General features: G+C 45.8%; 1 protein-coding gene across 2 annotated transcripts in view; it reads right to left on the bottom strand.

The window, feature by feature from the left end:
* LOC144125026 (protein Wnt-1-like) overlaps positions 1-12,732 on the bottom strand; it is a 63,717-nt gene extending 50,985 nt beyond the window's left edge. Inside the window, exon 1 of one of the 2 annotated variants that reach the window (XM_077658060.1) lies at positions 12,213-12,732. In XM_077658060.1, coding sequence (XP_077514186.1) covers positions 12,213-12,406 — 194 coding nt within the window. In that variant the 5' untranslated portion in view covers positions 12,407-12,732. Of the gene's footprint in view, positions 1-12,209 lie in introns of both variants that reach the window. The other variant, XM_077658059.1, reaches the window with a different exon arrangement.
* Between the last annotated feature and the right edge of the window lie 14,542 nt (positions 12,733-27,274).

Raw genomic sequence — 27,274 nt, 5'->3', positions numbered from 1 at the left:
AAAGATGGGAGATGACCATTGTCTGCAGTAAAAACAGTTTTAAAGTGGTTATTAAAGGCTACACAGGCTGCATTATCATCGCGAATACATTTTCCATTTATTACAAACATGTCGGCACTGCGGGAACTCGGGGTAATCGTCCTCCAGAATTTTTCAGGAGATTTTTTAATAAATGATGAAAGTTGGAGACCAAAATATCTTTCTTTGTCAAGCAAAGTCTGATCTTTTAATTGTTGTGACACCTCCTCAATAACACGGACTATGGAAGGGGTGGCTGATCTCGCTCGCTTTTTAAGACGTTTTAGTCGACGTTGCAAGTGCAGCGTCTCTCTGCTGATCCAAGGGTTGCGGCTACAAGACTGCTTAGATATCTTCGGCACGAAACACCGGATACATTCATGAACCATGTTCTTGAAGATGAGCCACAAGTCATTAATACTGCAAGGATTCGTTTGGAAATCGTCATAACGAAGGTCAAGAATGTCAATGATGGACTCATTATCTGCTCGTGAAAAATTTGGAAAGGAATGAAGAGCATCTTCAAGCTTTAAAGAAATATCATTTAGTGACAATAAAACTGCCTTATGATCTGATATACCAGTAGCAACATCACAAGAGATGTTTTCCGTAATGTTGCCACTTAAAAAGAAGAGATCTAGGATGGACATCGAACCGTGCTGTATTCTTGTAGGCTGCATTTGTAACGGAAACATTTCATGCGCGGTATGGGGAACCTGCGCTGCCAAGGTGGCACTGCAATTGTTCCGTTCGGTGACTCAAAACTGCTTTTGTCAGCCGCTTGGGCCGCTGCAAACGCGAGAACACATTCTGCGCGATTAGATACCCGCGTCTGGCTGACAGCATTCATTGCCTAGCTTCTCTCGGCGTAGCCCGGATAGCTGACGCACGGCACGCGTCCTTCGACAGAGTGCGGAGGCTCACGCCAATAAGCGCCTGAAGGTGGCGCGGAAAAGTACTAATAGTACTACCCAAAACTGCTTGCTCTTCTCGCTAGGCAGTGTGTTATGGCGTTGCAATCGGCACTGCAAACTCCAGCGCAAGTTCCCCATAGGCCTTTTCCACGAATATACCGAAGAAATGTATGATTTTTCGACTATCATGGGGTACAAGCTTACATCGAAAGCACGCGTACCTGTGCGCGTGCTCGTATGTTTGTGCGTCACCTTTTTATTATTATGAGCGATTTATTCAAAAACACAATAAAACGAAAGGAAAAGATGCTGCTATAATCGCGGCGTCTGCTATGAAGCTAAAAGCACCTGAGCTGCGGCTAGCGGAACTGAAAAAGACAGGGAGAGGACAAGATCGAAAAAGGGGAGCGATTGCAAGAAAGGAGCCCCCCCCCCCCCCCCCCCCCCCCTATTTTTCTTAAGAAACATTGTTCTGCTCAGTAATCCTAAACAATTTTGTGGCCCACCATTCTGCCAAATGCACATCGTTGCAGCTGGTTACATTCGAAATTCCTGCGCGGACAAGTCGAAAGTAATTTTCGCCTCTACAAGTGTTATTCGTCGCATCTGCGCCATGTACTTCCGTTTTATTTTTAAGACCAGGCTAATAGCTATCCAAGCTTAGTTTTTTCTGGGTCGCGCGTACTGAAATCACCTGTAGATCTTTAACAGCAGATATGTATTTAACGTATGTAGAGAAAGCATGAAACCGTATGTGTTAGGCAGCATAGAAGAGTCACTTTAATCGACCGTAAGATTTTATTTGAATGAAATAGTGTGCTTTCTCAAAACATTTCGCTGTTTTTATAGAAGTGCCTGCCTAAAACCACCGACAGAATTTCAGCTAGTTTATAGAACAGCGAACGTTCGATAGTGACACTTAAACGGTTTGGTTCGCTTAAAAGTTTCGGCATGATTTATTATTTAGGAAAAAAAGCACGAATTGTAGAATTTGGTTTGCTGGAAGGATTCATTGCTTGTACGCTTAAGGTATTCGCAGCGATATAGAGCATGGGACATTCTTTTTAGCCATAGGCGCTTCAATAGATCGAGACCCCTGAATTCCAAGCACAGCACGAAACCGTTAAACAAATTCAACGCAGCAGAAAAGCCACTAGAGTGTGCCAATAAATAGCGCAGCTACATGCCATGCAGTAGCTTAAAGAGGAGCATGTTTGACACTAAATCCAGCAATAAAAGCCTGATAGAAGGGCAAAACTATCTGAATGACAGCCGCCAGAAGCAATCCGTTTCCCGTGGGCTATGCTCGGCCAACATTGTAGGCCTGCGCATAGGAATTTAAACCTACGATTGGTTGGCGCTATAGAGGAACTGGCAAGATGCGCGACACTGGACACCGGCAGGAAAATTTGCTGCGGCGTCCAGTACAGCTTACTTGAGTAGCCTGAGAAGATTTAGGCGGTCTCCATACCTGCATGTTCCTCGTATGTCGTCCGAGACGCGTACAGCCGAAAAGCCTTCGAAGCGACTAATGATGACTCGCGGCATTGTCTGCTGCGTTGCATCTATAGTCGTGAGTTATCAGCATTTCACCTGTATTGAGCGAACCAGGCGGGTGACACTTACAAAAACCACCGTTATGGACAAAAATACGCCGCCTTGCATCAGAACTTGCACAAGGAGCCCAACTTAAATCAGTACTATACTTTCAAAGCAAGTTTTGATATCTCCGCAGTATAAGCTAGTTTGAAACCTTCGAAACCACCACAAGGTGGCCTTGTGTAATAGTTGCGGTCGTGAAGAATAAAAGGAAACAAACCGGCGTCAAGAAAGCACCAGCCACATAAGTGAGAGAGAGAGAGCAGTCTAGACATGACGTGTAACATATACGAGATGCTCAGCTCAAAGAGCAAAGAAGCACAAGGCGTAATCACGGCCAAGTGCGCTGGTGGCCTCTCAGATACCTACGCATACAGCACATGCACCTTCATTGGTCTCGCTTCTTCCTGTAGATTCAAGAGATTTATTGGCGACCGCGCACACACAAACACACGCTCTCAAACGCACGCAGCTTGGAAGCAGAGGATCAGCCACCGCATAGACTAACGGGTCCTTCCAGAGCGGAAATTGGCTAAGATTGACTGCGGACGCCGCCGCAGCCGCTTGCGGCACGCATTTCCTAGATCACGCCCGCTGCTGCACGCAGCGCGATCTCGCGAGAAGGGCGCGGTTATTCAACGCCTGAACTTGAAAACGCCGCAGCCACTTAGAGAGAGAGAGGGAGAGGTCAGCAGGGGGAGAGAGAGAGAGAGACCGAGTCATGATCGCGAAGAGCACGTCGTGTGTATATAGATGGCGGCGGATGCTGCATACTTATACACGGCTGTAGCTATGTAGCATGCACGGAAAGAGCGCGCGCGCGGAAATCGTCGGTCATGAGGGAAACGGCGTAGCACGCGCGAGAAGGGTCTGCCACGGACGCGGACGCACCTGCGTCGACATCGTCGATCGAAAGATGCCACACGCTCGCGCCTTGTGTGCACATACATGCCGAGCGCTCTTCCCCCTCTCAGCCTCTCTCCGCCGTCGTGCAGCACCTGTACACGCCACTTTTCAAAGCAAACCTCTCGCCCCGCGTGCAGCACTGTATAGAGACGGCCTGCAGCCGGTCCTGCTGAGAGTGGGATGCTAACCCTGGGCAGTCCAGCAGTAGCAGCAGCTTTGAGGGCGTATACTTGGCTTTGCTTTGGGGGTGTATACAGTTTAGCTAGCTTGTCCGCTCGGCTCACGATGTACTGTCGCGAGCAGTGGCTTATAGCTGGGCCTAAACCGAGCATTCGCGAGTCCGGCGGGATTTCCGCGCCGAAGCAGACCCCGGGAAGAGTCTGTTTGACAAAAGGATGACGTGGAGGAAAGTAGCAGTCAAGTGAGGCAGGAGGGCAGAGAGGCTTTGAAGGGACTCCGGTTTGGTGGTCCTCAGGTGGAAGAAGGGGGAAAACGGAGGGCAAGCGGTGAGAAACCAAGAAACAAGAGAGGGGTCGTCCCAGAGTGCCTCAGGGGTGCCCTGTCTGAAAGGAAGCTCAGGTGCATCAGCGTGCTGTGGACGAGGCAAATATTTAACGCTTGAAACATGATGCGCCGCGCACTTCGGGAGCTTCTATTTTTTTGTATTTTGAACCGAACAACGCGCATCTATCTCGTGCACGCACACGGAAACGAAAATTCTTTCTGGAACTTCGTTAACACACCATGATGCGACGACGGTTTTTAGAGAAACCTCTACAACAGCTTGGCCTTTGTTTGAACAGCCCAGTCTTATTGTCGTTTGGAGCCACCATACTTGGGTACAGCCACAAGTCTGTTTTTACTGCCGTGCAAAATTTTTTACGGAATCAAGACGGCTACCTTGTTAATTTTTTTCTAATGTTTCAATATTATTTTTATTACAATTATCATTATCATTTAACGACTCGGCTATAAACATCAATCTCGATCTCCTGCGTGCGTTCTGCATTTCCCGTTTCATTTCGTTGTTTCTTTTTGTTTACTTCTTCCGTCCTTACCATTCATTTTAATTTCATCCAGGAATTATTTACCTCACAAACTATCTGTGCCCTTCAGTTTTTGGCCAATCCCCCTATGTGGGCTATGCTATAGTATGTGGACAACAACAACAACCTAACACTCCTCAATTCAGAGTTCCCTTTATTTTCTTCCAAGTTAAGCTTGCAACGGCCAGTTTTCTTAATGACTTGGAAATGGATCGGCTGTTAATTTGTTTGGAACCTTCGAACGTGACGTAGCTTTGCGTTGTTTCTGAAAATGCAACGACGCCTATATGCCGTACACTGCAACCTTTAAGCAGTTGTATGTAAGCTGAAATTCCTAAAGCTTATCTCGTATAATCTTAAACACCTGTTGTTTCTATTGCTAACGGTAGTCGAGTAGGATAAATTTCTCGGGCAGATTTCACACGTATTGTAGTTAAAACCTTTGACGACTAAGCGAACATGCTCTTTACAACAGGCTCCTTTTTCTAATGTCCTCACGTGTGATGTCATTCATGGTACGTGTAAGACGAGCTGGGTGGCGGAGAAGGCCATTCTCTTAGTAGCGCAAGACTTGGTGGCAAAAAGTAAATTAAGAAGAGTAATTACGTGGAGCAATAAATTGGCCCCTTGCCCTTGTACGGTTATTCGTTCATGCACGCTAATAATTGGTGAAAACTAGCAAAACTTATGCACCTAATGCAGATTATTATAATTGCAGATCAAAAGCGAGGTTTTCCATTGTTTGCCATACGTAAATAGCCTTTTATTCACTGTTTTATGTTGTGATCATAGTGTTGCTTACGCGGGAAGAAAGACGAAAGAAAATACACAAACTCTTGTAATTAAATACGCAGGAAGGTAAGTAAATGATTGGAGAAGTTTAGGTGGTAGACTTGGCATCATTTGATTTCCTCCCTTCAATTTTCTGTACATATACCAGGTGAGAAGGAAAATTGTATTATCAATACCGTAAGATAAAGCACTGCATGTGTTACAGTGCAGCAACAGTAGGCCAAGCTATTGGGAACAAAACATGGCTAATCAAAGCTAATCAGCACGAACTACCATTTCGTAGAACTTCAAGCGAAATTGTGAGGAGGCAGTGTTTGCAAAGCGGAGAGATTTCAGATAATATTGTATTTTTGTCCGCGGTGAGGTTGAATACTATAAATGCATAGAGTAAAGGGACAAGTTTTGTGATGACTCTGCAGATATAGTATTTCGATGTTTGCGAAGCTGTTCCTTAATGGGCATTGCATGCTTATCTGTGAGACATCAGCATTCTTGAAAAAATTCAGGAACGTCCCGAGAAACTTTAAAAAGCGTCTAAGATGCCTGTGCACAGCAGCCCTCCGACCACAATTTTTTCATACTTTTTCTTTATTTTACAACTTTATATTCTCTTTGCGGCCACATTTGATCCCCGGTTTCCAGTTCCCTAAACAAAGCACGACATTTCGGTGCATTTCGCCGGCAAAAACCTCTGCTATTCTTTCTTTGTTTCTTTCGTGTTTGCATTTTTCGCAGTCCATTCCCCAGTCGGATAGAAAAGTCCAAAAGACAAGTATATATGGGCTTAATAAAAAGATTCAGTTGGTGCAACTATTGCATTCCTATCCCCGTTTCCTGAAATTTTTCGTCGATAACTGTTTCGCTCTCTTATTGAGGTGAATATCTGTGCTCTGCTGGTTCCAGATTGCAACAGCCGATTCCATCTCGGATGAAACACATTTTGAAGAAGCTTTCGTGTCTGCTTTAGTTGCACTCATAAAATGAGCGCGCCCTAGCATCTGATGCCCTGTTTTGACATCACATCATGAACTAATCACGCGTGCAACCCGTGCACAATTCTTATTGTGTAAATAGTCTGTGTATATTACTTCTCCCCCTATCCTCTCTTCCAGTCCCCTCACCTCTTTCATTTCATTTCTCCATTCTGCCTGCTATCCTTTATTTCCGATGCCCCAGCTCAGGTGATTCAGTATCGATGGCAGATGCCGGGGCTAGCAAAAAATCTTTTCCTTCCTTTTTACTATTATTTTAATAAAACAGCTTGCTACTACTACATAAAAATTCCACTGTGTAATGTGAGATTATCTCGCGTATTTCTCCTTCGCATTTGTTAGCTAACTTTATCTTCCGGGGGAAAAAGAAATAACCAATTAATGCGCTGTAACTGTCTTCTACTATCAAGTACTTCCATGCTGAGTACATTCTATGGGGCCTGTTTCGGACTTCGCACAACACCTGCATGACCGTGAACTTTGAACCGAAGGAGAACAATGCGAAGCATGGAACAACACTGGACATCTGAATTTACAACGTTGTATTTTGTACGCTTTATCGGGGCGAAAGCACATGAATATATCTACTATCTATTCTGTCAGAAAAGAAGCAGCAATTCATGACCGGTCGCCTTATCAACGCGTGAATATTCAAAAATGACCAGCTTGTATAGAACTTTACAAGGGACAACTGGCACTGTATGGAGCTGCATGTGAGTAAAATTAATGTCGTAATTGCAGGTTACTTCCTGCGCGCACTGCAACTGCACTTTTTATGGTCTTTTTAAATGCAATGGAAAGTGGCGCTTTCTTGAAAGGTTCGAAGATCACGCTCATACTGAGCGCGTTTTTTGGGCGCTAATTCTCTGCTACTAGTTAAAAGCAACCGGGAGTGACACATCTATGGCAGTTATCTCGTTTCTGTGTGCGAGCTTTTTATAGCCAGCTGCACCAACAACTTCGATTATTCGGCTGTCAACGGAGCTTCCGTAATATTGGCTGTTACGAAACTTATTTTTATGCCAGCGCCGATGTTTCGTACAAAAAAAAAATTCTTTAGAGTGCAGAGGTAAAAGTTTGATATAAGCGAAAGTGAGTCGCATGACAAACTACGATGCTGACTTACTCGAGACGTTCAGATGAAAGCGAATGCACCCGGTAGTGATGGGTACATGTAGCTAACGAGTGGCAAGGGAAAAAAACCTGCATAATGAGGAACGCAAACCAGCTCGATATCAAACTATACCGCGTGTATATATATATCCTCGAACGAGCCTCCCATATATATACCAACTTCGTGAGCTTTGCAGTCGCAGGCTGTATCACCTCTCACCAAACAATTCCGGTGTGAGAGCCTTTCCTCTGCCATTCTCCCCCACTTTGCACGTCCATTCACGGCGTTGTCATCTATCACGGCACCCTTACAAATCGTCACCGGAAAAGAATGCTCGCATTCGGGCTCTGACTGAGGAGCGCTGTACTTTCTCGCGCGCCCTGCACTTATACACGCCGGGGCCACTCCATCTCCATCAGGGCTGACAAGTGCCCCCGCAACACCCTCCGCCATATTTTCCCTTTTTCTTCTTCTTTTCCTCCCTCGCGGTCTCCCTTCCTCTTCCACTGAATTGCTGATGATAGCTGCCTCAATACGCCGCTTTGCACCTTACAAAATGCCCTCCGTGTGCGGTGCGCGCCTGTATGCGCTCACCGCCATACAGTGCTGCGCGATGGTTTCGCTCGCCGAAGAACATGCGGCTACATAAGCCTGGCCCACAGACAGAATGTAGATTATTTTTTATATAAAAAATTACGCGCTTCTGCAACCGCCTCAAGAACGTGCGTCCACAGTTGATGAAACTTGAAATGAGACTTGAAATTTGAGGGTACTGGCCCTTGTGGTGCGCGCCGGAACGGTATCATTTGCATGGTGCCTGGTAACCATGCGCACAGTGTCCTGGTTTTAATAATGCCCTATAGTTGTTGGCTCCTTTGTCCCGGCCGCGGCGGACGCATTTGGATGGAGGCGAATTGCTAGAGGCGCGTGTACTGTGCGATGTTAGTGCATGTTAAAAAACCCCAGGCGGTTGAAACTGTCCGGAGCCCTTCACTATACAGCGCCTCTCATAGCCTGAGTCGCTTTGGGACGTTAAGCAATATAAAACAAAACAGCACAAAAACTGGCTCGTTTTGCCGTGGAAAGTTTAAAGGTATGCATTAAAGAAAAAGTCGCATAAGAATTTCTTGCGTTTATCATTATTAGTTCTCTATTTTTTCGCTGTCGTATCGAATGTCATTCGCAGCATGTTTAGTTCACTTTCCCTAATTCTCAAAAACAAAAATCCATGTCTGATATCAACCATAATGTTGCCATCGCCTATAGCAGTTCTATTTCGTGTGCGCTCACATACACCTCATACAGAAAAACGTTACGCATTCATTTTGAGCAATGGCGCATGCGTGCAAAGCCCCTCGCTAACAGCCGTAAGGCATCAGCGCCGTTGGTGAGTTTTGAGGCTTCTAAGTGCAAAGCAAGCGGTCGCTTGACGGATGCATAAGTCCCGGAATTCCGCGCAAGATAGAAACAAGAAACGCTCCCATTCATTCAGTAAAGAAGACAGAAACGGGGCGCTCTCTGACGTCAACATCTTGCCCTGCGCAGTTATCAACTTTCTCCCCAACTCCCGAAGCTCTCCTTCCACGGTATACTCCCCCTAATGATCAATACGGTGGTCGTCAGGCAACCGAGGACAAGGTACTGAACGCTGGAAGTGTAGAAAATCAAGGCAGGGGTGAATTTGCAGAGGAAAAAGATAGTCAAACTAGACAATTTAAAAGCGAAATAGAAGGAAAACGGAAAAAAAATTAACAAGGGGGAAAGTAGAGGATAGGTGGCGCAAGCTGCCACCTGATACAAAAGGTAATGCCATTATCATCCATCCAGCTGATTCTACATCGCATGATAGGTATGCAATTTGTCGGGGTAACGTCGACACTGTCCACGTGACAATGGAAGCACGTGATCGCAGATGGAACGTTCGAAGACCTGCTACTCCGCATGTTCAGTGCCCATGCGGGGAAGCTGTCCTAACAATGAGACAAAACGGTCACTGCAAACGTGTCGTATACTATCAACTCGCTTGCAAATAGCAGGAAAAAAAAGCACTTTGCAGCCTTCTTTCGTGTTGTACATTGACGTTGGCGTCGTTGAAGAATGGCAGCGTTTTAAATAAGGAACAAAAACTAGAACAAATGATACCCATGCGGCCAGGTGTCCCTAGTAAATATCTACCGCTTTGGGCACAGAAACGCAGCCGTCTTAAATTAACGCAAGGCTTTCGACTCAAACATTTTCGCATTAAACCAACAGGCATTGCCAGACTGTCGAGGTTATCCGGCAGTAAAAACACGTTTGAAAAACTTCTTGGCGGCAAATCACTGCACTTTAGGCGCTGCGTCGGTAGAAGTGTGGTTCACACGCAGCGGCCCGTAGTGTTTGAAGTGTCGATAAAAGCAAATTTCGCACGAAAACCGCCCTGTTCACTGTGGACAAGTAAAAGCTAAACCTTGATTCATTTTGTCAGAACCCAACTTTTCTGAACTGTAATTGTAGCAGCCATTGAATTCGACATGCACACATCCTGATTTGTAAGGTGGTTGTATTTGTAGACAATTCACAATTTTCTGCGTCTGGCTCGTTCTCTGTAGTTTATGTTTACATAGCACTACCAAAGAATGCACCGTTCACGAAACAACTAAAAAGTTCAATTAAAAACATGACACCGAAAAATTAACAGCGAGCGATAGCTAGAAGGCCGAAAAAGGATAGGAGTAACGTATATAGCATAGAGCAAGCCTCAAAACTAACGCGCAACAGCTGCCGAGGACACACGGGACGCTGTATCCTTGAAACCCTTGGGTCACTTTTAACCTTGGGCAGCAGTAATGGTGTGAACGCCCGGAGGAGCATCATTTTCCGTCGCATTGCGAACGGCGCCGTTTCCCGACCGGATGTCCAAAACCTGCATGCGATTACGCGGTCAGCAGCAAAACGTTGTTGCCTGAAACCATTATACGTATATATACTCGACGGCCGAACGCTCCTCGGTCGTGTGGCTACAATAGAATGCACGCAAGCTAGCAAGCATGCAGCGAAAGAGAGGTCCACGCGTCAACGCGCACTGTTGAGAGTTTGTTTGTGTGCATGTGTGTATGTGTATACGTGTGCGCAAACACGAACACATGTGCACTCAGACCGCTCACACAGACGCTCTGCTCAATGTCCGAAATGGCAGGTTCCGTTCGAAGCCGACGCGCGGCGAGTCGCTCCAAGGCGGGTGACTTCGGCGAATTCGCGCGGTCGCTCATTATCCGAGGCGACGGTGCGAAACATTAGTTCGTGCAGGCGTGCGAGCTGAGTGTGCGTGTGCGTGCGTTACACGTGTCTTTGAGAGCGTGTGCGGTCTCCCCCGCCCGGCTGTAGCTGGAAGCGAAAAACCCACACTTTTTCTGACGGTTTGTCCTCCGCCGACGCGTCATGGCCAGGTGGCTTTCGGCTGCCGAGCATTCGAGCGCGGTGTCGATCGCTCCTGTCGACTGCAGAGCGCTCAGGAGAGCCGCGTCTGTCTGCCCAAGTGCTCCTTGCGAAATGATCATCTCACTTATCTCCCTTGCATTAGTGTGCCTTGTAAACAAATGAATAAACGATGCGAAGAAATCTAAGCGTCATTCACTGAGGTGCACTTCAGTTTAGAAGCAAAGAGATTGCGCATCGCTGATGGCGTGCATACAGTTGCTTTCAGTTCTTATGAGGAGCACTGCACGTTCGATTCTGGCAGCTTTGTAAACGTTTTACGCAGTAGGGTTTGGACATCGCTACCAATTACGGTTTTAAAAAGAAGTGCAAACATGTCATCTGCATTAGAATGCAACTGAAAGGAAACTGCGTTGGAAACTCTGTTTTACACAAGGAGTGATTTAAAAAGAGAAACGTGCTCTAGACATGCGTGTTTCGGGAAGCTGTGCATGCTCTTGAACGCAGTAATAACTACGGCCTTCACTTCTAGCTCTTACGGCGGAAAAATCAATAGTAAGCGCCTTGCAGGCATTTCCAGCTTCGCTACGTGTACAGGATACAACTATCATTGGCAAGTATAAAGTTGCGCTTTTGGCAAGTGCGAAGCTACACATGGCGCAGTCAGTGCGTGACGTTGGCGACCCAGCACGTCTTTACAAGCATCGCGGCTGTGGAGGCCGATGGTTTCCCAAGGACGCCGAGCTGTTTTTCTCATCGAAAAACGCTGATCGCTTTGTAGCAGCGAAGCTTCGGGAGATAGACTTGCCTCGCAACTTTTCTGTTGTGCAGCAGCGACAAAACAAGATGAACAGTGGCTTCCGAAAGTAATAAGTGTCTAAAAGCCTATAGGCGCGTGGTGCAGAAAACGCGTCCTCGCTTACGTGAGCCGGGGTGTTTGCTCTCTGACGAAATATTGCCCGCACGCGGGCAGTTATGGGCTGCCCGAAGGACGAGCCGAAGAAAACTTGGAGCGCGTTCAAGTGAAAAGGCGGCTGACCCGAGTTCATTGAATCTGGTGTGAGCCCGTATTATTGGCGCGCTGCCATCGATCGAGCCGGTCGATAAAGAGCGCGCCGGGGGCCGACGACGCCATGGGGCACTGATTTACAATGCAAAGCTGAGGAGTAGCTTTTTCCTCCCCGTCCGGCAGAATATTCCGCGGGAGGAGAATGCGAAGAAGAAGGATGAACGGACGGCGCGCGCGATACCGATCAGCGGGGCATAATAATTAGGCGGCCGGGATTATGCAGAGTCGTGACCTGAGAAGGGAGCACAGAAGAAGAGAAACAACCCGTTAGCGAGGGGAAGAGTGCGCCCTTGTCGAGTGAGTGGCTCTCGAGCACCGACGACGAGTGGCACGGTCACTCACCACCATCTAGAGCCTCGGCCCCGGCCCGGTTTGCGTTTGGCCACGTTGTCGGAGCCCACCGCCTCTGATCCGGGAGGCAGGCAGCAGAAGCACAAGAGGACGAAGGCGATCACGATCACTGCGCTGGACCACGGCGGCGATGAGGGCCACAAGCGTTGCTGGCGCAGCGGCGCGCTGGAAGACCGTCGCGGCGCCATGCCGGAGCCGCTCAGCGTCGTACCCTGGCCCGAACCACACCTCGACGCGCGGCTGTCGTCCGGGGCGAGCGCATGTCGGCCGTACCTGTCCTGGACCCTTCTGGATCCGGGCCGTCTCCACGTTTCGCGCGGGTGCCCCTTTTTTTTTCTTTTCTTCTCCCTCGCACCCCTCCCTCTCCCCTCCTCCCGCCGTGTCGTCTTTCTCTTGTTCTTCTTCCTCTTCCCGCAGCCACCCCCCACCTGGCGTTACTTTTGCTGATTTTCTATTGCGGCTCCGATCGCGCGCCGCCGCCGCTGCCTGCCGACGGCGACGAGACGGCGAACTCGAAAAGATTCATCGATTCCCCCTCCCTCCCCCACCTCCGGGGCTTCGGCCAATGGGAGGCGAGGCGCGCCGCCGTAGCCTGCTTATGGGTGGCCCGACGAGGACCCCCCAGGATACCGGCCCTTCACTGTTCCCTCCAATGAGAGCTGAGGTGGAACAGAGCGGACAACAAAAAGCCAGCGCCGTATACGCTTAACCTTTCCTCATACCGTTACCTTCCCCTTCCTCGCGCGAACATCGCTTCCCCCCCCCCCCCCCCCCCCTTTACTCTTGGCTGCTGCTGCTGCCGCTGTCCCCGGCGTGATGCCCTGCGCATGATACTATAAGCAGCAGCGGGGCCTTCAATTATGGAAGCCTGGTGGTGGGGGCAGCACCACTCGTCTCGCGAGACAATCGCTTCCCTCCTCGGTCCCGACGCGGAATGCGCGACAAAAAGAGAGGAGGAGGAAGGAGAGAGACCCTCGCGCGCGCCGCCGGCGCGGGAGAGGGGGAAATCGCGAAGCCGCGAAGAGCGACGCTGCCGGCGCTTGCGCGCGCGCGCGGGCGTCGGCGTCGGTACTTCCGACGACGGCACCGCCGGGAGAACCCACTCACTTGATTCACTTATTCATCGCGGACCCCGCGTTTCCGGTCATCCGGCTGCCGCCGTCTGAGTGCTGGCGCTCGGCGCATAAATCTGGTGCCGGGAAGAATGGGGAGGGCAAGAAAAGGAGCAGGACCGACAGTCATGCGCTTCGCCAGCGCCACGCACTAGAAGGCCCCGTCGGCGGCGGCAGGCTTGCATCACCGCCGGCGTTGGTCAACACACACATGGCGCCGTTCGAGTCAGAAGACAGAAATGTTGATTGTAAAAGGTTCGCGGAAAGCTTTTTACGCGGCGTATGCACACTCTCGCGCACACACGCCGAGTGCGGCCGTGAGGTGGCCCCGAAAACGGCCGTGTTGTAGAAAGACCCGTTGTAATTCTCCTGCAGCAGCAGTAGTTCAACAACCGCTGCTTTAATTGGGGGTTTTTCCCTCGCCGGTTCCCGACTTAGGTGCGACTTCCGGCGCAGTTCATGACGGGCGAGAGTTCCACTGCCACCTTTCGGCAGAATATTGCCCGCTCGCTAGACAACCAGTCAATCTCCAGTAGCTTTATTATCCTCCCCGCACGCAAATTCTGGCCATACAAAATTCACCGGTATAGGCGGCCTTCGATACTCTATCGGCTGCCAATAGTCAACTGAAAACCAACATACGGCACTCGAAAGTCCCCCGCGGGATTTCAGCACTGATGCTGAATAATAAAACAACATTAGTGGGCTTTTCCGTGGTATAACGACTGACGGGCTATGCGGCCTTTCACATTCATGAGTATGAGTGTACACTGGCTTTCTTGGAATCATCCGCCATGGAAATACGGTCCGCACCATAACCAACAATTCTGGACAAAAGCATTTTTAAACGAGAAAGAGTTTATGAACGCAATTATTTCATATATTGTAAGATTTAACTTTGACAATCAATATATTTGTTCATCTCGCTTCGACAGACTTACATTTTCTCGCTACAAACGTTTTTTCTATGATCAAAAGCCTTCCCCCCTTGGTTAATTGTTCCATGCGAGCGGTGGAAAATATTTAAAACAAAGATTTTGCTGCACTTCAGAATAATGGAGCGTTACCTTCAGTATATCAACAGCAGTGCCTTACAATTTTTCAATATTCAAAATTTTGGTCCAAGAATGTTGGACATGACGCAACCGAATCCCTGAGGTCACACTCAGCAGCAAAATGTCCACTGAGCAGCCATTTTAATATAGTAAAATCTATAGAAGATGTAATGGCTAATAATGAGTACAGAACGTTGTTCAAAGTATACTGTTCCGGATTTTAGCGTCTAACAAATGAAAAATGCATTGTATCTGTGTATTGATTGTCCCCGAGTAAGGAACACGGACACAAACTCCTGTTCACCAACTAAACTTCCCTTCAATGTGTCAGCCGGCTTCGCAAAGAGCTCAGTGTTCAAATGACGAATGAAAATAATCGTTACGGAAATATTCACACCCATCGGTGCAGCAACGGACAACGATTAACTGTTCCATCGTTTTGCGCCCAGTCTATCCAGAATCTTGCCGTCTCAATGTTCGCTAAGTCTGAAAATGGAACACAAAAGCACTAGAATTTTCTCACTTAACGATATGCATCGAAAAATATGTCTATATTTTCGTTACTTCCCACCATAGGGCGCATTGAGCGCATGGTGGCCACCGTTATTTATGCGCCGCGATGCCTGCATAAATAACAAACAAAAATAGCTATCTGGCTGACTGTCTAATTGTTTCACTTGCATTGGTATTCAGGAAGAAAATTCTATCCAGCGCGTACATCTGAAGAAATGCGAACTGACGCAATGAAACGTCAGGGCGAAACAAGAGAGGACAAGCGCTTGGCGCTTGTCTTGCTTGCATTTCTTCAGTTATGTCTCGTAGCCACCAACTATATAGCTAAGACCAAAGTCTTACTCTTTACAGAATTGCCTGTCATTACTAATATGCACTGATAACGTGTGTGCAACTGGACACAAATGAGTAGCCGTAACGGTCTTGACTTTGTGTGTAGAAGTGAGGGGTAAGGATAATCTCTGCTGCGTCAAAAGTGCCGGACTTAATAAACTATTTAAGTGCCGAGTGCTACGTACGACCGACTGTTTAGGGGGCCGAGCGAACTTTGTAAACGGAGGTTCTTGTGCGCACCACTGATCATCTCGCCGTTATAGCACACATGCGCACTGCGTCATGCAGCGTTGCTTACCTCAAGAAATAATTTAGCCTGCTCATCTTTTCGCTGTTTACAAGTTACCGCAAGGCCGTTTATCTACCTCCAGTACGCATCGCGACCTAACTTCTTTTTTTTTTTAATCTAAACAGCCACATTGTGGAACAACCTTTTCACAAGTGCCGTCGTCCATCCAAGTCGGGTTCATCTCAATGCAGCCATCGAATCGCTGTTTTGTCAACACGTTATACGCCCACTATTCATGTAAAACCCATCTAAAGGGCCATTAAGGTTGTGCAAATAAGTATAAGATGAATAAATTTCACGAGAAACACAACCAGGAAATCAGCGTTCCTGTGTTTAAGCTGCGTGTTTCGGGTTTTTCGTTTAGTGAAGATAAGGCTTCTGTAGGGAAGCCGAAACGTCTTTTCGCCGTTTTAACAAGTATACCTCTGGTGGACGTTCCTGTTTTTGTTTTGAGTGAGCGTTCCTGTGAATGAGCAACGTATGTGTCCATTTCGTGCTGTCCGCTGTTTTCTGAGATGCATTAATTACACCTACATTGACTTGAAGCGTCTTCTTAAACCTGAAACAATGGTAGCTGTTACCGAAAAAAAAAGCCCCATTCATCATGTTTCAATTAAATTTGTTTTTTTTTTTCGCAAGCGCGACAATGCGTTCCTTTGGTTATGCGTATTTCTCCGCATGAATGTATTACGTCACACGCAGACTTCGCAAAAAAAGTGCTATTTCTCCTCGCTGAGATATTGGTTAGTTTTCTATAACTCGCTGTAAATGTATTCAGATCAGAAATTTAGCTCACTTCTTTCTAAATTAAGCCTAACTCAAGTATTGCGATTTTTCTCACAGGAATCGATTACACCACAAGAGGTTAAGCGATTTCACGCTCTTCGGAATGCCTGATAAATTCCAGAGGAGGTTTAACGACGACCTCCGTTATCAAATGACAAATAGATGACAAATAGTTTCGTATTATGCTTTTCCAACATGAAATTGATGTAAATAAACTCATACGAATTTTCATATTTACTAACAGCAGTTTTGTGCGCCTGCCGAACAGTTTCAACCGCTTCGATCTTTGAGAATAAATATTCCGTGTAACACTTTCCAGCTATAACTGTATACTGCGCATCAACATAGAACGTGAATCATTTAAGCTTTTCCCGTTGCATCATATTTACGTTTATTCGTCCTCTCATTTCAAACGCCATTACAGAGCGCGAATGCATACAGTACAGACAAATCCGTCCCTTTAACTTGCTTACAACGCTGCAAAAACGAGTTCCGTACTCACCACGGAAAGAAAGTGCGGGGCGCTCTGGACACTGAGCATCGAAATTTTCTTCGATCTAAACGGCATGACTGCTTTCTTTTAGATGGGACCACTCGGACCGAACTTGCTAACATTTAGGTGTGACAGAAATTAGTAGGTGTAAAATATTTGGTAAAAATATGTTGAAACTTGACGCAGACTGCTTAATTTCGGTGTGCCGCAAACTTCTGCTTTGTTATATAAGTGGTCCGTGTCGGTCGGAACAAAATATTTCATGTAATGCAAGTGACGTCAGTCATTACGTTTTGTGCATCACGGAAAGCGCTGTTAGTACAGCAGTCACATCACTCACTCACTCACTCACTCACTCACTCACTCACTCACTCACTCACTCACTCACTCACTCACTCACTCACTCACTCACTCACTCACTCACTCACTCACTCACTCACTCACTCATTAACCCTTTGAAAAGAGCTTCAGTGATTTTTCATGCCGTAACAGAAAATTTCCCTCTCAATTCGACCCAAACTTTCCTATTTCAGAATCTTTCTGCCTACAACAGCTTAAAAACTCCGTCAATTTGGAAAAAGTGAGACAATTTAGGTTCTTAATTTCCCTTAAACCGCGTAACAATTCTCTTTTTTCTAAATTTTACGCCTCAAATATCCTGAAAAAGGAAAATATTCCGAATAAAACATAACTGGATAGCATTCTCCTTCAACAAAACCAGCGGTCATGTTCCCTCATTCAGAATATCAATCCAATGTATTCTTGTGTATCAACGAATGTAATTATGCAATAATGTCCAAAGTATCTCGTCAACATCGCCCGCAACTTAATCAACAGTGAAGATATGTGTCCGATTCAGTGTTGAAGACGCAAAAACCAGTGTAACATTTAACAGTCTCAGTGGGTACTCGCGCTGCATATATAGGGCAGTAGTTTTTAGCTTGTTCTTTTTATGGAGGGGGGGGGGGGGGGGTGTTCGAGATAGATTCGCAATGGCAATGTAAACGTCGGGTCTATACTTCGACTACAAATTCGGGCACAAATCAGGTTACTCAACACAATGTGTTGTAATTCGAGTTTCCCCAGGTAATTTTTCTAAACGTAACTCATGGTGATGTTCTTTGTTGTTATTAAATGGTGCAAGGACATCTTTTGGCCAAATAGCGCTATGGCACAAGGTGGCCTGATCTTCACACGAAGGGATCAAAGACTCATTTTTCAAGCATTTCATCCCTGTAAAGAAAAGCAGCAGGTCAGGGGAAAGCTTGTTCCCGCTGTAAACTGGTGTGTACCCGGCGAGGATGACAGTTCCCATAAAAAAAAACCAGGCATCTCTTTTTTATTTTTACTTTTAATCATTAACTTATTACTATAACCTTGTGTAGCGTCTGTTCTATGCCTCCCCGCAATCGTCTGTGTAGAGCAATAACACTTATTAAACATCCAAGCAGTCATCTTAAATTCACAGCAGACCAGGGAGAACCTTCTTCACTTTCTTCTCCTCTCTCATCCACCTCAGAACCTTTGAGAATGACAAAGTTATTGTTAGTAGTGCTCATATACAATAATGTTAGTTGGAAGCCCCAACAGTGCCTGCGTTCTGGCCTCTTGCTTCTAAAGCATACTGTTATAAGTTATCTTCAGATTAAGCCAATAAGGCATCACTAATAACTAAAACCATTAAAGTAAGCTTTAAATCACAATTAACTGATAACACCGATCTTAATAAATGAATTTCGAATTAACATTAATTGATTCAAAACTGTTTTGAACTTGTGCATCAGGCGCACATCTCATTCGTCGTTCACAAATTCGTTCAGAGGCAATTACCAAACAATAGGTCCGGAGTAAAACTACCCCGACCTTGCAACCAAGAACGGTATGTCATGGTCTAGACACATTGATCTGAGTTCTAACAAAACTCTCGTAATGTAGCTCGAACAGGTGCGCCGCATTTCTCGTGTTGTTCTACTAGATACCAAGTTGCTTGCATAAACAACCGTTATCGGCACAATCCTAGAAAACCCCTGCGTCATTTGTAATTTCCATAAGCTTGTGGGTATATAAACAAATTGGAATAGGTCTAAAAAAAGGCTGTCTGCTTTCTTTTCACCTCTATTACAGACACTTTTCGCCTTCTTTTCACTCACTAAACCTTTCTCACGTCTTCATATTGAAAGTTTAAACTTCTTGAGCACGTTAATTATAGCTCTCCGTAGTTTAAGTCATTTAGCAACTATTCAAATTTTTCAAAGCCATTATCATTTCACCTTTTATATCTCCCGTGTGTTTCATCAAACACAGTTTCTTCCGCGCACTATAGCAGTTTGGAATTCCGTTCCTGACCCCACATGTGGTTTGCCTTTTTACTGCGCGTTTCCTCTAATGTGCAGGTGATTGTTACTATTGTGTTTGTATATATTTTTTGTCCCCTCCTGCCATAGCCTCATGCGACGTTGCAGCGTGAAAATAAATAAATAAGTACGAGACAACTGCCATTTCCCCGTGTGATGCTTTCAGCTTTGTGCTCTGGCGAATTACATTTGCTTAAAGGAGACGTATTTTACGGTCGAAATCGGGGTTGACCCGATTCTTCAGAAATCTCCCCGGGGTGCAAGATTTGAGTGACACCTGGTTTTAAATGAAAGCGAAGGCCCGATGTATATAGAACTGCAAGAAGGCGCAGGGCGCCTCAGCTTGCTTGAATGTCAACTCTTGAATGAAGTTGACAGAAATTTAATTTATCGCCTTATTGAGACGTGAGTTTAGGGTATGATGACTATGTTTATTAGTATTGTCTCACTGAATTTTGTTTTCCCATAACTGACTTCCTCAGGTAGATATTAGTTAGATGTGTTATCGCTGAATTCTCTGCAGCAAAAATTAAGCTCTTATAACAAGATGCTAAAGCTGAGGTACCGCCTAGGCCAACGAGTTATAAGTAATGATTTTCAATACTACTCCACCAATCACTAGAAATTAATTTTGAGTTACGGATGCACAGATTTCAGTTCGAAAGGTCCGCTTCGTTTTCGACTTGTTTCATAGAACAACTACAAAACAAAGGGCATTTCAGGGTATTGAAAAGTTTTAGTTGGTTTTAAACTTGTTGCATGCCATAACTACAAAATTACACGTATAATGGGCGCTCAGTGTTTTCCTTGATTTTCCTTGATTTTCGACTTGTTTCAGGCAATATGACAAAATAACGTACATTTTTAATATTTCAGCGAGAAAGTTTCAATTCGCTTTAGACTTGTTGCGTGCAATAACCACAAAACAAGCAAGCATGTTAGGGTTCCAGCGCAAAAGTTCTGCTTTCTTTTCGACACGTTGCATGAAGTAACTACAAAATAACAAGCACGTTAAGATTTCTAGAAAAGTCTTCCTTCATTTTCGAAATTTTGAACGTAATACCTACAAAATACCACGTAAGTTAGACTTTTAGGGGAAAAGTTTTGTTGGTTTTCGACACATTGCGGGAAATAACCACACTATAGCATGCCTTTTAGGGTTTCAGCAGAAAGGTCTCGAAAGGCTTCCAACTTTCTCATGCAACAAGAACAAGTTAACGCGCATTTTAGGCAGGTACACAAATATATGTTGAATATTTTCTCTTCTGACTTGCTTCATATAGTGACCACAAGTATCACGGACAAAATCAAAAGGGAATAACAATTATCATCCCATCCATCAGCGATGCTGAGAGGCCAAAATTCAACTTGTAATTTTTATTCGTTATTGGGCGTCAATATGTTGTGCCTGATGCCCTGAGACATTTCTAGTTGCTTGCTTTGTATAAATGAACTTCCTGCTCCCAGCGGCCATATAACTCTAAAGTTCTTGGAGTCTCAATAAGATTCGAAATGCCCACCACCGCGGAAACAGACGAGGACACGAGAAGGAACACTGACGACAGGACGGGCGCTGTCCTTGTCTTTTTCCGCGCTGGTCATTTCGAATCATGTCCCACCAACTGGCACAATCGGCAATTTTGATCAATAAGATTATTTGTAATTCTAATCTAAATATGCATTCCGCCGCCTCCATATTTGACTAAATATTCGTCATAAGACGTTTTTGCACGTTTTTCAGTGTCTCAAGACCGGTAGCCCGGAGCAAGGAGAAAGGGTCTAGAGGAAGAACTGAAGGATCTAAGTTGCCAAGTTTTATGTGTGCATTCACGCGAACACCAAGGCTTGAGAAATATATTTTGATTAACTCTTCCAAACCGAAATTTTGCTCAGGTCTGAAGGGGAATATGCATGATGAAAGTGCAGCCACCGGGGTGAGTAGCGTTCGACAAATTGGCCTAATATAATCTATGATAGTCACTGCGTGTATTTACATGGAAATATATATATATATATATATATATATATATATATATATATATATATATATATATATATATATATATATATATATATATATATATATATATATATATATATATATATGTGTGTGTGTGTGTGTGTGTGTGTGTGTGTGTGTGTGTGTGTGTGTGTGTGTGTGTGTGTGTGTGTGTGTGTGTGTGTGTGTGTGTGTGTGTGTGTGTGTGTGTGTGTGTGTGTGTGTGTGTGTGTGTGTGTGTGTGTGTGTGTGTGTGTGTGTGTGTGTGTGTGTGTGTGTGTGTGTGTGTGTGTGTGTGTGTGTGTGTGTGTGTGTGTGTGTGTGTGTGTGTGTGTGTGTGTGTGTGTGTGTGTGTGTGTGTGCTTTTTATATTAACGCTTTTTTTGCGCCGGTCCATAGCTTCGTTGATGCTATGCAGTATGCTGAGCGTATGCATGCTGCTCGCTGTGTTCAGATTGTCAACTGTTGTGCGTATGAAAATGGGTGACGAGAGAGCTTCCGCCGGAGGTGGCCAGCGTCCTCATGGGCGGCACGCAAAAAGCCTCAAAAGAGAAAACACAAAAATATCCTGCACATCGTACTATTGCCCAAAAACCAGCATTAAAAATTAATTTCGGAACATCAGATTATTATCAGGCTGACCCAAAGTGTCGATCAGCCCAAGCACTAATCATCGCGTTACACAAGAAATGCGGCTCAGATGATGCGGAGCCGAACCTACAGCAAAATCAGCGCAGACAAAGCAAGATTGGCGAGGTGTAAGTCTTCTTCTAGAATACAGGTGGAAACACTGGAGCCTGACATACTCGGACATTGCACGGGGGCTCCCCGTAAGCAGGCACGCGCCTCATAAAGTGCGGGTTCTTCGGTCGCCTGAAGTAAAACTTAGTCGAAATCACGTCCCGTGGCAACGCAGCTGGGCGATATGCACACGCAATAAAAAAAAATATCTCCCCTCGATTTCCCAAAAGCCTCTTAAAGGCCCAGTATCCACGTGGTTTGCGCCTATATGGGAACCTACGGGAAATGCTTTTAAAAATTTGCAGCTGCTAATACCCTCAGCGTATACGACGAGCGATTAACTCTATAGCTGGTTCGCGAAAAGATTGCCACTGCATCACAGCCGCTGATTAAACACTAATAGCCGCAATAGCCTAGGAATGATTGGGCGAATTAGGTGTACTCTGCATCATTGTCAGGTTGTCTGTTGTAGGATTTATTTTCTTAGCAGTATTTTTTCTTTCAAAACACACACGCTACATCTAAGGCAACACAAGAGGGACACCCTCTAGTGCCCCTTGTGTGCTGTCTTAGATGTTGTGTATTTGCTTTAAAAGGAAACCGCTGCAAATATGAATCCAGTAAGCCATTACCAACTAGCCCGACTTAAAGTGTTAATGAACGTCATGTTGTGGGAGTGTGTGAGAAGTGTTTTTTAACGCGATAGCGTTAAGTGTCCCGTTAAGCAGCAAACCCAGCATTGTTGGCGTGTCGAGAAGACCAAGCGGCCCAGCTGCCACTTAGGTCACGTGGCCTTGTTGCGCCATCACAACCTGTACATTGTATTGTGAGCAAACTGCCCATCCTGGCAGGCGGCAGTTAAATTAATGATTGGTCGCGAGAGGTTGCTCGCGAAGAGCAAGCTGGGTCTCACAAAACCCCACCGGTGGTTGTATTCAAAACAGCCACCTGCCAGGGCAGTGACGCATCGCTTAACCATTGCAGCACTGCACCAGGAGGGGTATGAAGACTCCCGGGGATCTATGAATGTTAAGTACAGAATGACCAACTTCCGCATATGTGGTCATGTAGGCAGAACCCAGGGGACAGAGAAGAGGTATACTTGCGCGGGATGGTTTTCTATACTCCTTAAAGTCAGCGTTATGTAATGGTGGGAACATGAACAGTGTCCGCGTCCGCGAAAGAGGACCCCAGACCTCTGAATGAACCCACTAACGCTATTGCGCCATACCCTTAAGGCGGAACTTAAGTGTGCCCTCATGTTTGTTTCAATATCGAATGGAAAACGGACCAATAATTTTTTTTAAATATTCGCCACTTGCACGAATATACGTACAAAACAAATCCTCGTGCGGGACAGCTAAGCGCTAGTGGTGACGCTTCGCTACGTGCTATAATATAATTAATTATGGAGAATCTTTCTATAACGCAGCATGACGTCAGTATATTAACTGCATGACCGTCGTGTTACACTAAGAGGAAAATTATCTTTGACTAGAGTGCATGTGAGGGCCGAAAGCCACGTATGAGCATCAGTCTCCCTGATCGGGCATCGAGGAACGGTTTTCTAGACCTGCCTGAGCATTGCTGCGTCGTCCAATCTTGGGAGTTATGCATGAGCGAGCAAAACCAGACTGTGTAACAAGAGTGCAGAATAGGGATGCGCAAAGGTATTGGAAAATATCTGTAGCAGTTGCACAGCAACCGTATAGTCCCCCACCGGAAAAGTGATAGAATACCAACCAGGAAAGACGTCAGACAGGGATACACAATCTCTCCACTGCTTCTTTATGGGAGGCGTTTAGACAATTTTTTGTTTTCTGAAAGAGAAAGGTATAAAAGTTTATAGAATAATATTCGGTTTGCTAGTGGTATTACCTGGCTAACTAACACAGAAGACAAACTGCGAAGCATGATAGAGTAGCGGATCAGTGGGTCTAAAAATTAATAAACTGACAACTAAAGTATAATGTTCAGCTGCCTCGGAAGAGAACGACAGTTTACGATAGGTGGGTAAGGGAACACATCTACTTAGGGCAGGTAGTGACCGCTGATCCGGATCACGAGAATGAAACAACTAGGAGAATAAGAATAGGGTCGAGTGCATTTAGCAGGTAATCTCAGATCATGAATAGCAGTATCCCTCAAGAGGAAAATATATAGCAACTGTCTCTTACCGATGTCTACCTATAGGGGGCAGAAACGTGGAGGCTAACGAAAAGGGTTGAACTTAAATTGAGAACAGCGCCGCAAGCTATGGAAATGAAAAAGAAAGGTGTAACGTTAAGAGACGGGAAGAGGGCAGAGTGGATCACAGAACAAACGCAATTGTATCATTGTGAAAAAGAAGTAGAAGAAAAGACCATGGGCAAGGCATGTAATGCGAAGGCAAGATTATAATCTCCTCAAAATCCCTCAAAATTCGTTATTCGCTTTCCCAGATTTCTCAATTTTTATTTATGAACAGTTTGAGAAAAATCTCTGAATTTTTCTCCTGTTTGGATCATCAACCGTGGATATGTGCCATTGCTTAAGAGGCAACCACAACAACCGATGGTCCTTTAGGGTAACTGACTGGATTTCACGCGAAGGCAAGCGCAGCAGGGGGCGGCGCAGAGTCAGGCTGGTGGATAAAATGAGGAAGTTTGCGGGGATACGGTGGCCGCAGCTGGCACTGAACGGTATTAATTGGAGGGATAAGAGAGATTACTTTGTTCTGCAGTGCACTCAGTTGGGCTAATGGCGATTGTGAGTGAGCATTATGAGTGGCGCCACAGGAATGGACCACGTCGCGGAGCTGAACCTTCCATTCCACGCAAACCGATCGCAGCAACGTGCTATGCGGCTTCGGAGCGCGCTCTGTTTTTGAAACAATCATCGAAGAAAAGGCGTGCCTCATTCGAATTTTGTGTCAATTATGCGAGAACTATTCAATAACATTAAAGCATATTCGATTTATTTCTAAAAATTTGAACTCGCACTATTAGATTCAGGCGGCTATACACCGCAGCAGACACAGGACAGTGTGTATAGCCTCCGGAAGTCTCACCGACTGGCCTACACATCTACCCTGCTAAGCTATTAAATTCGTTCAACAAATCGAACAGCAAGATATTATTTTCGCTATTCGATAATTTCGGTAATTTCGAATATTCATGCGCCCTATACTAAGTTGGTCTTTGCCGGAGGGTGGAGACCAGGGTGAACAGTAGCCGTGGCCCCAAGCCGGCAACTGTGTGCATATGTATATAGCTGTCTATCTTTTATATGCGTATACAGAGAACGAGGACGGGACGACACCGGCATCGCCAAACCGGAGGAACTGAGATAATACAGCTAGCGCCGCAAAACACAAGGCAAGTATATCTACCCTGTCGAATACATAACAGAAAAATTTTCTGCCTTCACAACTTCGTTTTGTTAGACTTTTTTCCATGAACTGGTATAACAACATAATTTTTTTGCGGTAACAACACAATTTTCTGTAGTATTGTGCTGTTCCTTGACGTGGCGGCATAACTACAGAAACATACTACAGAAAAATACTACAATATGACAGAAAAGTCTGTCGTTACGACAAAACGACAAGACATTCTGTCGTATTCTGGGCAAGGCTTTGTCGTTTTTTTGACGGCTGGGTACACCTGCTCTGCGCTGCCGCTGGGCATGCCGTGCGCAAAAATGCGAGGCCTGAAATCCAGCGACCGCGGAGTATTAGCGCGCACAGAGTGTTTCTTCTCCTCTTTTAATAATAATAATAATAATTGGTTTTGGGGGAAAGGAAATGGCGCAGTATCTGTCTCATATATCGTTGGACACCTGAACCGCGCCGTAAGGCAAGGGATAAAGGAGGGAGTGAAAGAAGAAAGGAAGAAGAGGTGCTGTAGTGGAGGGCTCCGGAATAATTTCGACCACCTGGGGATCTTTAACGTGCACTGACATCGCACAGCACACGGGCGCCTTAGCGTTTTTCCTCCATAAAAACGCAGCCGCCGCGGTCGGGTTCGAACCCGGGAACTCCGGATCAGTAGTCGAGCGCCGTAACCACTGAGCCACCGCGGCGGGGCGGTGGTCGATTTTAGTCAAACGATGCCCCAGCTGAATGAAGAGTGCTGATGAGGAAAGTGAATTTCTGTCACTTTGGTTTCCGTTGTTGACGCTAATTCTATCCACACTTTACGTTGATAAAATCGCCAGGAAGTTCTCATTCCAGCCTCAAGTGCACCGTCTCTGTGCCTACAGTTGCTAATGGGACTAACTGCAGACTGCAGCAATTTATTCTCAAGATGAACGGTTAAACCACGCGGAGGCGAACTGCGGCTGACGACACTTTGTAATTAATCTCTAAGGGAGCGAAGGCTGGTCGTTGGAAAGTCTACCGGTTGCGGCAACCTAACGGACGTGTACGTTGTAGTTAATTATCTACCCTACAAGTATCCTGTGTATAGTACAATATCCTTATTTTTTTTGTAGCCGAATTTTCGTGTTGTAATGAATACAATGAAACAAAAACATGTAATGGCATACATGACGTGGGACATGTATTACGCAGAACACGTAGGCAATAATGTATTAGGAAAACTAAGTGCATTCCAAGAGAACAAAAACGGTTACGGTACAGCTTGGTTACGGGACTGTTACGGTATGCTTGCGGTTACAGTATGGTTATGGCCTGGTTACGGTAAACTCAGGTGGAGATATCAAATGAAACTTGCTGGGATAGGATGGGCATGGCAGGCTCATGAAATCTGATTTGAAATAATTAAGAAAGGCCTTTGTCCTGCAATGAGCGTAGCCTGGCTGACGAGGATGATCGCAACGACGATGAAGAAGGCAAGTCGTCCGGCTGCTTATTCTGAAGTTCGGCAGTTTCATCTTCAAAAAATTTTTCCAAAAGCTCCACTATAGTATAACTTTGAGCGCTAGCTACAGCGCTTATGGGTTAAAAAAGCTGAACTGGTTGAGCGCGCATCAGAGTTGTTAGGTCAACGATTCTGTTACAGACTCAAATAGTGAAGCATGCCTTTGTTCGTTCCGGTCACGTGGTGATTGAGAGATAGGTATGAAGGCGGATTTTGGGACAGCTTGGCTGCCTTATTGGCGCCGCATGACGCTCTTCTGTGCTCAGCTCAGCACAGAAGAACCGCATCTCAGTAAGGTCATATATGAGTATCTTATAAATTTTTTTAGTGCGTTAGCACTAGAGTTTCCACTCAGCCGTTAAGCCGTTGCTTGCAGGGTCCCTCTGTGCGCCCACCGGGTTCTGAGCAACCTGCCTTAGGTGGCCCTTCTGTGACCTATAGGTGGCCCCCCTAGGTGGCAGGTCATTTGACCTCGTGACGTCAAAAGACCTGCCACCGGTTTGTGAGCAAACTGCCAGC

This window comes from Amblyomma americanum, chromosome 3 (assembly GCF_052857255.1).
Source record: "Amblyomma americanum isolate KBUSLIRL-KWMA chromosome 3, ASM5285725v1, whole genome shotgun sequence".
In the NCBI taxonomy this organism is placed as follows: Eukaryota; Metazoa; Arthropoda; class Arachnida; order Ixodida; family Ixodidae; genus Amblyomma; species Amblyomma americanum.
Note: the sequence above shows the minus strand (reverse complement) of the source record. Positions and strands in the feature narration are given on the sequence as shown.